The sequence below is a fragment of the Bombus terrestris genome, chromosome 16, assembly GCF_910591885.1.
Source record: "Bombus terrestris chromosome 16, iyBomTerr1.2, whole genome shotgun sequence".
NCBI classification, from domain to species: Eukaryota; Metazoa; Arthropoda; class Insecta; order Hymenoptera; family Apidae; genus Bombus; species Bombus terrestris.
Window position 1 is genome coordinate 7,011,959 of NC_063284.1, and position 13,985 is coordinate 7,025,943.

A 13,985-nucleotide genomic window follows, 5' to 3' on the forward strand; every position below is an offset into this window, starting at 1 on the left:
ATAATTTGAAATATTAATAGATACAACGATGGCTATCAAAAATCTCCAGGTTAAAATACTACCTTCTAATAGATTGTAATAGATTACTCTGCATAATACTCGTTATTATACATTATTATTTGGTCACAGAGAATTACTATATACAAAAGAGAAGCTATTGGAAGCGTAAGACATTTTTATACTCTGCACGAACCTGAAACTTGCCTTTTTGCTAAAATAGCCCACATTAATAAGCAAATTAGTTCTATATATGTATTAAAATCAATAAGAAAGATATAGAAGCCAAACCCATTAAGTATGAATATTACGCCGAAAAAAACGCAAAGATTTCCCTCCCAAAAAAATTCTTAAGTTTAATAACTTCTCGTTAAAATTTTCTCCAACTACAAATTTCTAATCTCAATTATAGTAAAAATTCATTCCACTGGAACTAATATCGAAAAATTGTTTAAAAAAATCTTCTATTAATATTATACAATGTAAAATTCACTAACATAACATAGAACATTAGAAAAAATACTTAAAAATCGTTTGTTCGCAAGATTAAGTAAAACATATCTCCCAGGATAACAGAGATTCCACGCAATTCAGATACTCTAATATTCAACGTATTAAGCAGCTAATATCTCCAAAGTTGATCGCGTAATTAAAAGGAAAAAATAGCTACCGAAGCGGGACTCAAAGGAGATCCTACTTAAATCTTAGATAAGACCGCGAGGGAGAACCGTTGAGACGATACAACTTACGACGAAAAAACCTAAGCGCCACCTGTCCATCGATAGGTGATAATTATTTTTTTAATTCGTCGCGGGGAAGAAACAATCATCGTGTCGGTAATACCGCCGATTATCTTCTTCCTATCGATCGGTAAGGACGAGTCAAAATGGCGGTGGGGGGTGTTTATTGAGCCAAGAGGGCCTCAAAAAAAAAAGAGCAATCCTGAATTCCTCAACATAACAATCGTGCATGCAGCATCCTTATCCCGCCAAAGTTTCGACATTTTATTACAGTTTGGAAACTGTAAACGTGAATGATGAAAAGAAAAATTAGAGAATGCATGTTAAGAGCGTGTAGCAAAGCGGCTACAGGACGAATCGGAAATCTGAAAGAGAATGAAAAGGTGCTTACCGGTATTGTTGTCCGGGATACAACGAAAAGAACCAGCCCTCACTGTGGCCGCCGCACCACTACTGACAACGAAAGCTTAAGCACCGCACGACCAAAGTGATAGGTCGACGCGCACGCGTCCTGCGAACGTTCACCTGGGAACAGGTTGATAAAGCACCATCTACTGGGGGGTTGATGGAGCAAAACTTTACCGCTTTATCATTCCTTAACACTAAGAAAGTTTGCAATCCATTTACCGTGCCCGTGCAAGAGCATAACTAATAGTAACTAGTAGGAACTTTCTACTACATAACAGATAGCAAGGCCTGTGTAGAAATTTGAGAATGCTTACAAAAAATCAAATACGTTAGGTAAACATGCCGGAGACGGTCGTGACAACACACAACAAGTAACGCCTAACTCTGAATCGAAACATGCCTGATCGTGTTGTTCATCTTTTACAAAAATAATAAAAGGTGTCTATACTGATTTAACAACGATATTTATATAAAGAATTCATGATCAAAATATGTCAAAATATAAAAGTTACTTCGATTTCTACTGTAAATATAATAAAAACTGAATGAACCTATATCGTTCACTGTTAATAAACTATATATAGTTATTTATAATTTAATCATATTGTGTATTAATTGGATACCTATCATACGTGAATTAATTAAAAAAGAATATAAACGTACACATATTTACGTCTATCTTTGTTAAAATAAATCAAGCCTTACCAAATGTTTCGCATTAAATGTCGAACTGTCATCGTTGCTTGTCACATTTATACGTATCTCCCCTTTCGGAGTCATCTTCGTAATCAATCAATAATCTACACAAAAAATACCCAAAACTTTAGAATAAATGTATAAAACTCAGCCAATTATATCAAAATAAAGCAATAATTACAATCCAATTCAGTCTCAGAAATGTAATACAAGCAATTGATAACACAAATACTTAAATAGATGGTCGACAACAAACGAGCGATATAAATTTCGCTATAGAACTTTTACTATATAAGAACGCATTGTTTACACATATCTGATAAATATCAATGGAAAACAATGGAGTAGAAAACAATGGAATAGTAACAGAAACACTACGTAATTGAAATCACGCACGTCAAAGGACAATACATCTTGACACCGTTTTTGAACGGTATAATTACTTTCCGCGCCAAAACTTCAGCTAGCTGATTCCTGATTAGCTAGAGCAGAACAGTTCCTCATTCGTTCGAAGCCGCGCGCGAAATTGAAATATTGTATGGCGGGAAATTTGTATTGGTCAACAAACTATAATAATTTTAGAGCAAATAAATATAATTGCATATAGAAGAAATATGTTTAACAAATCAGCAAAGGTTATAATAAAGTATATAGGTATCAGAAATTGTGGTCTGTAGATTTATTATTAATTAATCACATAAAATATATTGTTTGGTCAATTTCTTAAAACTATGTACATTGATATATACGTTTGAAAACTTGTAATATTTCTTTTCTTCTTTCTTTCTTTCTAACAAGAAAATTATCACTTTAAGTTAAATAAGAAATAATCCACGTATAATACATAGATACGTGTACCAGACAATTAATAATATTTATGTTAGTTATTTTATAAACTAGCTGATATACTAATGAATTTTTTTCACATTACAACTAATAGCAAAGTTAATTTTTTAAAATAATTTAAGACTAACTTTCCATATTACACATATATGAATGTTATTGTTACTTTTCACAATTTTTGGTTGCTCACGCACACGCACATACACTCACATACATAATAAAAATTCTAACATCTTATAATTTTTCAACATTAAATGTAAATTGGGGACTGATCTATATGTTCATAAACTGCATACGTTATATTGGCATCGCTTTAATCATTAAACAGGAACAAAAAAGGGATCATTTTCTTTCAATTAAAGAATGTTTCATATTTTTGATGTTTGTATCATATATATGATTGTACGTTTTCAATATCCCTTTCTTTAATTACTTAATTACACAATTTTATTGCAAATTTTTTTCAATTTTTCATTAAGTTTTGGTTCTTCTTTGATTAGATTTGTTCCTTGACATAATGTTATTAATTCAGTTTTTCCCAGATGTTCTCTTAAGGCATCTGAAATTTAAATTTAAGAGAAGCTTTAGCAAAATTTCATCAGTTCTTCGTGTCTTTAATTATATGATTAAATTTCATATTGTATTTCAATAATACCTAAATTAAGAATATTTTCTATTAGACTTAAAACATTATGCAAAATTGGTACTTCTAAATTGTTTAAAGTAGTAAGAAGTGTGCAAAGTTTTTCTCCTATATCAGCCTCAAGAAGAAGATTTTCACATTCGATCAGGGAAGTTGTAGTCAATATCATCAAGCTAATTAAAGCTTCATTTAGCATTAAAACGTGTGGTGTTGTTAACATTTTGACTAGGTGCTTCACAGCTCCATGTTCCATTACTAGAAGTGCTATTTCTCTATTTCTAATGATGAAAAACATAAATATTAATAATTATACATACATATAATATATATAAACTTTATGCATAAGATATGTAAATTTTACAAATATGTATTTATTAAACTTAATCAACCTGCTATTATTAATTAGCCAAGCGATTAAACGATTTGCTTCGCCTTGAACTCCAGGATGTTCCTCGACTTCGCACCAATTAACAACTTTCTTTATTAAACCATCCCTTTTTCCTAATTCTATGGCAGCCTCACCTGTAATAATAAGTAAACTACCTATTCTTCACATCTTTTACTTATCTGCTAATTTTATCAAAATATATATTTCTTCTATGTATTTAAAAAAATGTTCATGAAAACTACTGTTAACATACTTTGGCCATCAATAACAATCCTTAAAGTGCCCAGTAGCTTAAATACAACTGGATAAGATGAAACATTCAGCATAGAATACAAAATGTTTATTAACCCATCTTTTAATATTACAGGTTTATTATCCACGGGAATAACAAGATTCCTCAAAGCACTGAGTAGTGCATGTTGAAATCTTATATCAGCTATATCCGTATTATTTTTCTGCAGCAGTTTCAGAAGATTGCAATGAACACCTTGCATAACCATGAGTTTACAATGGGCATCGGTACGCGCAAAATTGCCCATTGCTAAGACGGCTGTAATTTGTAAATCTTTATCTTCACTTTCGAGCCACTCAATTAGCTTTTTATATGCAACACCATTACTTTCATCATATAGATAATTCATACTGTCATCTAAAATATTACGTTACACATAATATACTTATAAAATATAGTTAAAGTACTTATTACTTCCCTTTTAATTAACATACCTCCAGTTAATATAAGAACAATTAAGTTGCAAGCGATCTTCAACACAGATCTTGTTTCTTCATCTGTACAGTACGGACTATGTTTTTCCAACAACTTTAACAGTAACTCACAAACTCCTGCTTTAGCAAGGATCAATTTGGCATTCTCTAAAATATCAATATGAATTAATACTAGTCAACATTTTACATTATTATTGTAAATAATTAAATTAAACATATATAAAATGATACCATCTTCTGCTTGTCCATGAAGAAGTTCTAAACACATTTCAGAAAGTTCTGATGATGTATCACTGGATAAGATATTTATTAAAATTTTCATAACCCTTTCATCTAAAAATATTATGTTAGCATCATTCAGTATTCCTAGTATCAAAAGAGAATGCATTGCAGCCTCTCCACCTGTAATTCCATCAATTTCCAGAATACTGCAGATAATTGGCACTACTTCTTGTTTCAATGCCTAAGAAGAAAATAAAGAAAGACTAGTATTTAAATAAAATTATTCTAAATGAAAATTTTATATTCTATATAATATACAGAAAGCATGTAAGGTAAACTGTTTGACAATTATACTAATACGGCTACAATCATAGAACGATACAACAAGCAAGAGAAATATTAATAAAAATATTATACCTCTGTATGAAGAGATGGTCGGTCAATAAGAAAGTTTAACAAAAGTCCTGCAGCAACATTGCGAAGAAATGGTGCACCTTCTACATTTTGCAATTTAATACTTTTCTCCAATACTGCCAAAATTGATATCAACCCATTTTTGTCCTCAACAAACTTTTTACCATTTTCTATAATAATTTTGTAAATATTGTTATAATAATATCCATCTAATCTTAGATTTCATGCAAAATAATGATATTATAATATTAATTTACAAATTAGTTTATTAATATACAAATTAATTATTTTTTAACAGTACCTATAACATGTCTTTCCTTTTGTATAGATTTAATTTTAATAAATTGAACTTGTAAGTTGCTATAAGTTTAATTTCTGGAACTTTATTTTTTATGAGAGTCATTTTAATGATACATCATGCAGTTAAAAATGTATATTCAATAAATATAAATTAATCAAAAGATAAAAACCATTCGTGTTACTACTATTAGTGATATATTATAATAATGATGGTTTTAATGTTAACTACATACATGAACAAAATTTGGATCATTAGGGATTAAAGCTCCCTACCATTCTCGTAACAAATATTTCCCAAGGCTCTGGAAGTCTGTGTCAATACATCAACGCGATCCTCTTTTAATAGATCTATTAGTGCATTTACTAGATCTGTGGTAGTGCATTTTTCTCTTCCCCTTTCACTTTTAGCAATCTCAGCAATTGCTTTAGCAGTCTTTGCAATAATTTCTTTAGATTCATGACGCAATAAGGTTAGGAAAACATCATCTATTGTAAATTCAGTAGCCTCTAAAAACAAATAAAATTTTTCTGTTACTAGAAGTATAAATTATAGACTAAAATATCAAAGTTGATAGCATTTCTCATGAATTTATAGTAATAATTTGAAACAAAAGTAATAAATATTATATTTTGTAATAATTAGTAATTCTTATATATATTTTCCAAATATTAATTTAAGTCTAAACTGAAACTGGAAGACAAAAAACAGCTAATACCTCCAATTGAAGTTTTGCTAACATTCACAATAGAATCTAACACTTGAATAATATCTTCAATTTCTTTCTCAGATTTTACAACAAATCGCAGTTCTTCAACTAATTTATCAATATTGTCCTTCAATTCACCTAAAAAAATTATGAACATATAGTGATATAATTCATAAACATATAATCAATAAATCATATATATTAAATATATAAAATACATAAAATACATATTAGACAGCTCCAAATTTATATAAGTATTTTATTTAATATATTACAGATATAATATATAGAAATAATGTCAAGTATACAGGGGAAAAAATGTATTTCTTTAAATATTTAATTTACAATATTTTATCTTTAAATTATAACGCTATAATTATAATACAGATAGTTTATATTTTCTTAAAATTGTAGACACTATAGAATATATAAAATCAATTTAACATTAATTTCATAAAAGCACTTTAAAAAAAACAATTTAAGCTGTCAACAAAATAACTTGTCAATAAGGTTTGACATGAAATATTCCTCTAACTTGGAATTATTGCTAAAAATAGACGGAAATTTATCACCGATTATACGACATTTAACATAGTTCTTATTACACTACCTTCCATCATATTTTTCTTATTTTAATTTCGAATTTTGTACAAATGGAACTTTTTTGTAAAGTAAGTAACAATTTACTTAATGTGAAGGAAACATCTTTTTAAAGAAACTTCCATAAATTGTGAATCATTAGATAAGAAAGTGACATTTTTCTGTAGAGTAGCAACTAAAGGAAGCTTAATGCAATTTCACATGCTACCAATAAGTGACATTGTGATATTGAATAATCATATAGAAATAGAGGACTAGTTTCAAATAATATAAATTTAAATTGATATTGTATTGAAATATTTGCGTCTGAAATGTGTATATATATGTAATATTTATGTTCAATCGACAGGTGGCAAAATGAAACAATCCAAATTTTTTCGGCTCCTAGAACTTTTTGTCTTCTAAGGCCTTAAGTTTAAAACGTAAAGAATTATTTAAAATTAGTTTTATCTAAACATCCTTCCTGATTTTTAGTTATAAGCAAGTTTTAAAAATCGTTCAGTCCATAAACTATAAACCACCAATTACGTGCTGTTAGTGCAAAGCGCTCCAAGGAACTAGCTAGACATTTTAGATAAAATTAAACTTAATTAATTCTTTAAGTTCTAAATTTTCATTTGTATATTTTGCATTTTATGCAATAGCAATACATTTATTTAATGCGAAATATATTTATGTCTATTAAAAATTATAATTTATACAGTAACCGGTAAAGAAACAACTTTGTGCCGGTTCTGCATCTTGTTTTATTTGTGTTCCCTTCGAAATTTTGTGAAAAACCTTTTTAATTCTACTATTTCAATATTATGATATATTACAACAATAAATAGAAAGTGATATAAAAATAATCATGTCAGAGGCAGTACCAAAGAAGAAGAAAGATAAATTATATGGTATGTATTTAAATTTAGATTGTTTGATAATTCAAATATTAATACTTCTTTAGTTAAAGTGACTCGTAATCCACATTTAAATACAATTTAAAAGTATTATTTTTTTGTATTGTTTCATTTTATATTATTTTAAGGTTATTAGATATATATGAAAAGTACAAAACTTATATTAACCCTTTACAATTTAAGGAAATAGTATAGAATAAATTTATGTTTAGTTCGCTAGTAATAAATTCAAACATAGATGAATTTCAAATTTATACAATTTTACATTTCCATGTGATAAAGTTTGAAATATCATACATAACCTAGTTTTATTTTTACCAATTTTATCAATTTATGTTTCAGAAACATTGTTCCTGGCTGGAGTAGCAGGTATATCTGTTATGGCTGGATTTTTCAATGCTTTAGCATCAGTTAAAAAAAAAGACAGTAAAAATTTTGATATTGGTTTCATGGGAGGGAAAGGCCTTCCTGAATCTGGTGCAGCACTTGCTACAAGAGCTTTATTATGGGGTTCTGCTTGGGCAGTTGGTGGTTGTGGTATACTTTTTTATGGTATTTGGAAACTTTCTGGAGCTTCAACTGCCGAAGAGTTTCGATTAAAAGTTGGAAATATTTTACCAAAAATACCAAAAAATGATCCTCCTCAGAGTAGAACTGAATTTGAAAACCTTACAGATTTACTGAGATATGTCTCTGAAGAATGGGATAAAGAAAAGTAGTCTTATTTATATATAAACTCAAAAAGACTCTAGATTTAAAGTATTTTTTACAGCTTTACAGATCTAAGAAATGTTTTTAATCTGAAGTCTGTAAAGATCTAAGAAATACTAAAAACTAAAAATCACAAAAGTAATTATTTGACATTAAGTCATAAAAGGATAGTTTTAAATGTGTACAGTAAAATAAACGAAGAATCTTATACTGCTGGTTTGTCATATAATAACTGATATTTATAATGTAATATTTCATTTTGTATTTGTGTATATATAGTGTATATATATATATTTGTACATTATTAATATACAAACCTAAAAGATTGATCATATTAAATTTTATTCAAGGAATATAAAATATTATTTTAATTGTGGTTCTTCTAAAAGACAAATAGTTAAACATATGTTTGTTCATAAAAGTAAGCTATTATGTTTAATAGCTATGTTAGTATATCTGTGTGTAAAATAAATGTCTTTTAATTCCGTATTCATTCATTTATAAAATGTGCAATTTTATTTTAAATAATAAGTTTTGTTTAGATTAATAAAATGATATACAATTAATTTTTCACACTGATTAGATATATGATAACATCGTTTTTGTGTACCATAATTTCGTAAGGTCAAAAAATGACCATAAGTAATCTTAAACGAAATAACACGAAGTTCTCTCATGAAATTTTTAAATCGCGCGTTTTAAAACCTTTGATTCTTGATATATCCCGAATATTTACAAATATTTTATTAACCCTTTCGATCTCACTTTGGATTAATGGAAGAATTGAACATTATTTTATCAAAACAGTTACTTCAAATTTTATAAAATCATTTATTTATGCACGAAAAAAACAAGATTATAGCCTTATTGCAAGATTATTGCTAATATAGACATTGCCTAAATGAAGATTGGCTAGACCATGATTATGATACAAAGATAATGGTATGTAGTTAGATTACAGGAGACAACATAAATTTTGCTGTTCTTTTATGGGTAATAGAATGACTTTTAAAATTGATAGTTTTAACACATAGTCCTCATAAGAAGCCACTGCAAAAATGACTTTTTGATCAATCGCGGAAAAATAGTTCCTACGAAGTCGTTAAAAGGCTAGTATGTTATGTGAAATGGCTAGAAAAATCTTTATTAAAGAAAAATTCAACTCGGACTTCAGCGTTTTCGAATGAAAGTTTTGTATTTATAAAAGTATATTATATCGGTATTTTTAATGCCCAATATGCCTTATATCTATTATACCCTAAGTTGCGACGAAATTGCGCCAAAGTTGCCGCACTATCCCTTTTTAAATGACCTGTTGGTATGCGTACGAAGAAAGTACAGACAACAAAGAAATTTATTCGTGGAGGGAGAATCTCAAGCATGCGCGGAGCGCAGCGATCTCGAGTTTCAGCGTGCTTTACTTTTGAGGGATATTGTCGCGCTACGAATACCTTAATATTGCAGTTAACTTTATCAGATATCAGACTTTTAATGTACATATAAAATATAAATCATATGCAACTGAATTTCGATAACTGGAAGCTCTGCACTAACTGAATCGCATACTAACTGATGTCGTACATCTAACAGCGGTGAGATATTGTTGTCGTCTGAATAATCAACCAACGCGGTAGTAATACATAAACGAAGCACGTTCTACGGCCGCGTGCAATGCGACAACGTCGCATTCACGATCGTGGTCGTATTTGTCGGTTGCGCTATTGCACTGTATGAGATTCAGACGATTCAGACCAGTTTGTTCTTTGTCGCATCGCACGCACGACGTCTAGTATGCATACTTTCGCACAGTTATTGATTTCTGAAGTGCAAAAAAGGCCTGTTTTATGGAATAGATGGGATGAAAACTACAAAAATCGAGTGTTAGTGGACAAGGAATGGGAAAATGTGGCAGTAGTATTAAAAAAAGACAGTAAGTTGTCTAAATGTACTTATCTGATAGTTTGAAAATGTAAAAAATATGTTTCCTTCTTTATGTACATAATATCGTTAAAAAAGTATGTAAGTAGACGATTTTTCTCTCATCCCCAACGCTGCTACCAACGGTTCTTCCGTAATTTGATAATTCACTTAATCCCAAATAATTTCTCTTTATATCATTGTAATTCGAAGTATCGTTTAATACTGTGTAATATTAATCGCACTGTCAACATTGGTTCCTATAGCTTCAAAGGCTCATACAGACGGGTCGTGCAAGACGGAGGACATCGCGCTCTCCCCTACTTCTTCCGGAAGTGCGACGGGAAAAAGACGAGTAGTTACTTCTGATTCTGGCCACTCGCCACTCATTCGACTCGTCTGTAGAAGCCTCTAGAAGCTGTGCCCAAATGGCAAGATACATTTCAATAGCAATGGCTGAAACAGCACTTTGTCATATTCCAAACGAAGAGGTAATTTGTCTGAAATGGGCAAAAGGGTATTTTATTTCAGAAGTGGAAGCCAAGTCGAAATGGCGAAATTTGAGGGACCAGTTCCAAAGAGAACTGAAAAAAGTGAAGAAGCTCCGTTCTGGAGAGTCTGCTAGTATATCTGTGAGCGATTATAAAGGGAAGTGGGTATTTTTCGAAATGCTCTTTTTTTTAAAAGACACTATGGTGCTAACAAAATTGACGAGCAATTTCGACAATGTACCCAGCGCGGATACATTGAATTCCGAAACGGACACAAACTCTGAAGATTTGGGACAAGAAGTTGCGGATACAACGGAAGCATCTGAAAGGATAACGCCACCGCGTCATCTCGAGACTTTCGATACTCATAGCTCTAGATTTGAGGAATCTCTCGAAATTCCACGTCTCCATAATACGCCAATCTACCACCATTCGAAAGGAAGAAAAAGGACATTATCTGACTTTGGAAGAGATATGTTAGAGATGGAAAAGAAAAAACTTCCGGCATTCGTCGAACACGGCCTATGCGAGAGACACGAGCAAGATGACGAAGACATGCATTTTGCAAAGTCGCTGGTACCGTCCCTCAGACGATTAGATCCTATCCGAAAATTAATAATTAGGAATAAAATTCAAAGTTTGTTAATTAAGGAGTTAATTCATGAAAATTCGAGTTTATCAAGTGATTCGCAGGCTGGGACATCTACCGGCGATCCTTTGGCACTGTAATATGTATAATAGTATTACAATGTGTATAATTAGTTATGAAATAACATAAAGAAATATTTTATAATTCTATTAAATTTTATACGATTTTAAATATGTATTCAGTTTTGTCCTGTATATTACCCAATAACTTATTTATAAGCACAGTTAAAACCACACAAGCTTTGTTGATTATTCTGTATCAACAAGATCACGAACATATAACTGAATAAGATGAAAAATAAGGGATAAACAAAGGATTTCAACTCTTTTTACCGTTTTTGGAATGCGACACCCCAATCTACGGCTTTGTTATGCGATCCTCTCGAACACGATTATATATACTAATCGCGCTCTCGAGTATTCGGGATCTGATTAATGTTTAGAGCGTGATATAAAACGGTTGCTAGGCCCGAACGACGTTTATACGTACTTTGGCGGAGGCCATACGAGCGTTGAAACGAGGTCCGCTGTATGACATCCGTTGTAGAAATATTGAAGCCCTCTCACTAGGAACATGCGTCTTTTCGATATACGATAATATGTACATATTTCTACAACGGGCATCACGCAACAGATGTCGTTCCAATGATTGTATGGTCTCGGCTTTACCGATACCGATTCCCATTTATATTAAGGCGAAAATAAGAAAGAAGCAAGACGAGCTTACGAAAAAATTTAGAAACGCACATCGGCATGGTTCTTCTACACTGAAGCAGAAGATCAAGAAACCAACCTGTCTGAAATTAGGAATAGAATTGACAACGAAGTTAAAGATGAATGGCAATAGCAACCGAATGCAGTACAAGCGAGACAACTGGACAAGAAGGTTTATCAAGGTCGCATACTTCTTTAGAAAAAATAAAGTAAGAAATTGGTTACTATTGCGTGCAGCTTCTGACAGGATACGGAATATTCAATTCGTTCGGGAAAAAAAGTTGGGAGTCGTCAGGTAAAGTGAGACGAACCGGAATTGTGGACAAAGGCTGGATAAACTAGAACATTTTATTTTGTGCTATTCTAAATGGAGTCTGGCCAATTTTTCTTGAAAAAGTATGTAAATTTAGTCATTCTTGAGATCGTTTCAAGGTGACTATAATAATTATAATGAAAGATAGAGAGTGGGAAGAAAAGGAAATTCAAATTAGTTAAAGGAGAAGATGAAGAATCGTAAGCACGCGCTTCTAAAATAAGTAACAACAGTGTGATACAAACCTGAAATAATAGAGGAAGGACAAATATTAATGTTCGATGCAAATAAACGGACTTGTTTAGTTCAAAGTGGAATCCATTCCCCAAGGTAGCACATTTTATACCGTGCTGCAAAGGTGGCCAAGGGTTTTAGTGGGTTTTGTCGCGCATCATCTCAGACAGCTGAACCATACAACCACATAACCCGATAGTACGCTGCCGGACATGCATCAAATGTATTTTCCGCCCTCGCGCGCGTGAATAAAGTTTCAAACGCCGTGCGTACGATGCGATAAGAAACAAACCAGTTCGAATTCCATCGGACCGACATTGGTGAGTCGTACGACAAGGTCTATATACCACCGGTCGTCGAATACTACATATTTGCGACTGGTTAACTTTCAAGGTATCTTTGTCTATAACACTTATATAGTAATTAATCAGGTCCAAGTATATTAAGTTTGGTGTAGTGACAAGAAATTGAATCAGAAAATTCAATTTAATATCCAACAATTAAAAAATAAACATCTTTTCCACACCTTCCATCATAAATTATTATTATTATTCATATACAATATTTATGTATAGTAAAGAAAAAGCATATATAATAACAAATAAAATTATACAAACATTAATTTAGAAAAAAAGAAATCGTACAATGATATTTTTTTTCGTATCACGCTAGTTTTATTCCTTTCTCACATACACACATACAACTTTTTCTCTCTTTCGTCCTCTTTTCTTCAATGAGTTACTTCAGTTTTTATTTCTCATTGCGCATTAAATTATATCATTAGAAGGACATCGAATCGAGTCAAAAAATATTTTTCTCCCTAGATTGTTCCTATGGATTTACTGATCTTCCATTGGTCTCATCAAATAGGAAGAGGAAAAACAAGGAATGTTCATCTCTCGTGATTTTACATTTTGTAACATACTTTGTGTGTGAGAACTCGGACTGCAGTACTAACAAATCATAATGCTTGCAACGTTCAAAATCTCTCCATAAGATAACGTTAAAGATTTTATATATTCGTTGAAAACAGGGAATGTCTGTAGATATTAGAGCGAAAGACAAATAAAAATAATTAATAGTTTACTAATCATTCTCCTTTATGACGTCTAATTAAGGCGTATACTTCATTTTACGAATAATACAGTTAAATTGACCGAATATTGTTCCCCTTCTAGTGGGCTAAAATATGGAAACTTCATTTTTTCAAAGAAGCTATTTTGTGACATTCCTTGTTTCTTCCCCCTTATTCCTCAATTATAACTTAACGAGAGAAGTTGAAGGTTCTAGAATTCGTTTAAACAGATATCAAAGCATGCAGAATTCTCTTTTTGTTTCTCTGCATTTCGTACTTCGTTGTTGACGTCGAACTTC

General features: G+C 31.1%; 4 protein-coding genes across 4 annotated transcripts in view; 2 read left to right on the forward strand and 2 right to left on the reverse strand.

Annotated features, from left to right (window-relative positions):
- The window catches only part of LOC100645930 (protein qui-1), a 39,570-nt gene extending 38,294 nt beyond the window's left edge, over positions 1-1,276 (reverse strand). The window contains exon 1 of the mRNA XM_048413335.1: positions 1,129-1,276. The gene's annotated coding sequence lies outside the window, so the exon portion shown is untranslated. The remainder of the gene's footprint in view (positions 1-1,128) is intronic.
- Positions 1,277-2,505: 1,229 nt separating this feature from the next.
- LOC100646274 (rap1 GTPase-GDP dissociation stimulator 1-B) lies at positions 2,506-6,838 on the reverse strand. The gene is made up of 10 exons (XM_003401774.4): positions 6,695-6,838; positions 6,094-6,222; positions 5,651-5,884; positions 5,081-5,247; positions 4,673-4,904; positions 4,442-4,588; positions 3,969-4,364; positions 3,717-3,849; positions 3,340-3,605; positions 2,506-3,243 (listed from the first exon to the last, which is right to left on the reverse strand). The coding sequence occupies exons 1-10, from the start codon at positions 6,702-6,704 to the stop codon at positions 3,122-3,124; spliced, it is 1,836 nt and encodes a 611-aa protein (XP_003401822.1). The 5' UTR covers positions 6,705-6,838; the 3' UTR covers positions 2,506-3,121.
- A 279-nt stretch (positions 6,839-7,117) lies between these two features.
- LOC100646392 (transmembrane protein 242) lies at positions 7,118-8,621 on the forward strand. Its single transcript, XM_003401775.4, has 2 exons — positions 7,118-7,577; positions 7,926-8,621. Exons 1-2 carry the CDS (start codon positions 7,535-7,537, stop codon positions 8,300-8,302), a joined length of 420 nt encoding a protein of 139 aa, XP_003401823.1. The 5' UTR covers positions 7,118-7,534; the 3' UTR covers positions 8,303-8,621.
- A 979-nt stretch (positions 8,622-9,600) lies between these two features.
- LOC100646519 lies at positions 9,601-13,407 on the forward strand. The gene is made up of 2 exons (XM_012317817.3): positions 9,601-10,224; positions 10,743-13,407. Exons 1-2 carry the CDS (start codon positions 10,086-10,088, stop codon positions 11,429-11,431), a joined length of 828 nt encoding a protein of 275 aa, XP_012173207.2. The 5' UTR covers positions 9,601-10,085; the 3' UTR covers positions 11,432-13,407.
- The last annotated feature ends 578 nt before the right edge of the window (positions 13,408-13,985 follow it).

Coding starts and splice junctions, on each gene's coding strand:
- LOC100646274 (XM_003401774.4), bottom strand. Junction 5,248..5,650: donor AAATATTTGTTACGAGAATG/GTAGGGAGCTTT, acceptor AAATTATTATAG/AAAATGGTAAAAAGTTTGTT. Junction 4,905..5,080: donor GACCATCTCTTCATACAGAG/GTATAATATTTT, acceptor TTTTCTTCTTAG/GCATTGAAACAAGAAGTAGT.
- LOC100646392 (XM_003401775.4), top strand. CDS start 7,535: ATGTCAGAGGCAGTACCAAAGAAGAAGAAAGATAAATTATATG. Junction 7,578..7,925: donor GAAGAAAGATAAATTATATG/GTATGTATTTAA, acceptor TTTATGTTTCAG/AAACATTGTTCCTGGCTGGA.
- LOC100646519 (XM_012317817.3), top strand. CDS start 10,086: ATGCATACTTTCGCACAGTTATTGATTTCTGAAGTGCAAAAAAGGCCT. Junction 10,225..10,742: donor AGTAGTATTAAAAAAAGACA/GTAAGTTGTCTA, acceptor ATTTTATTTCAG/AAGTGGAAGCCAAGTCGAAA.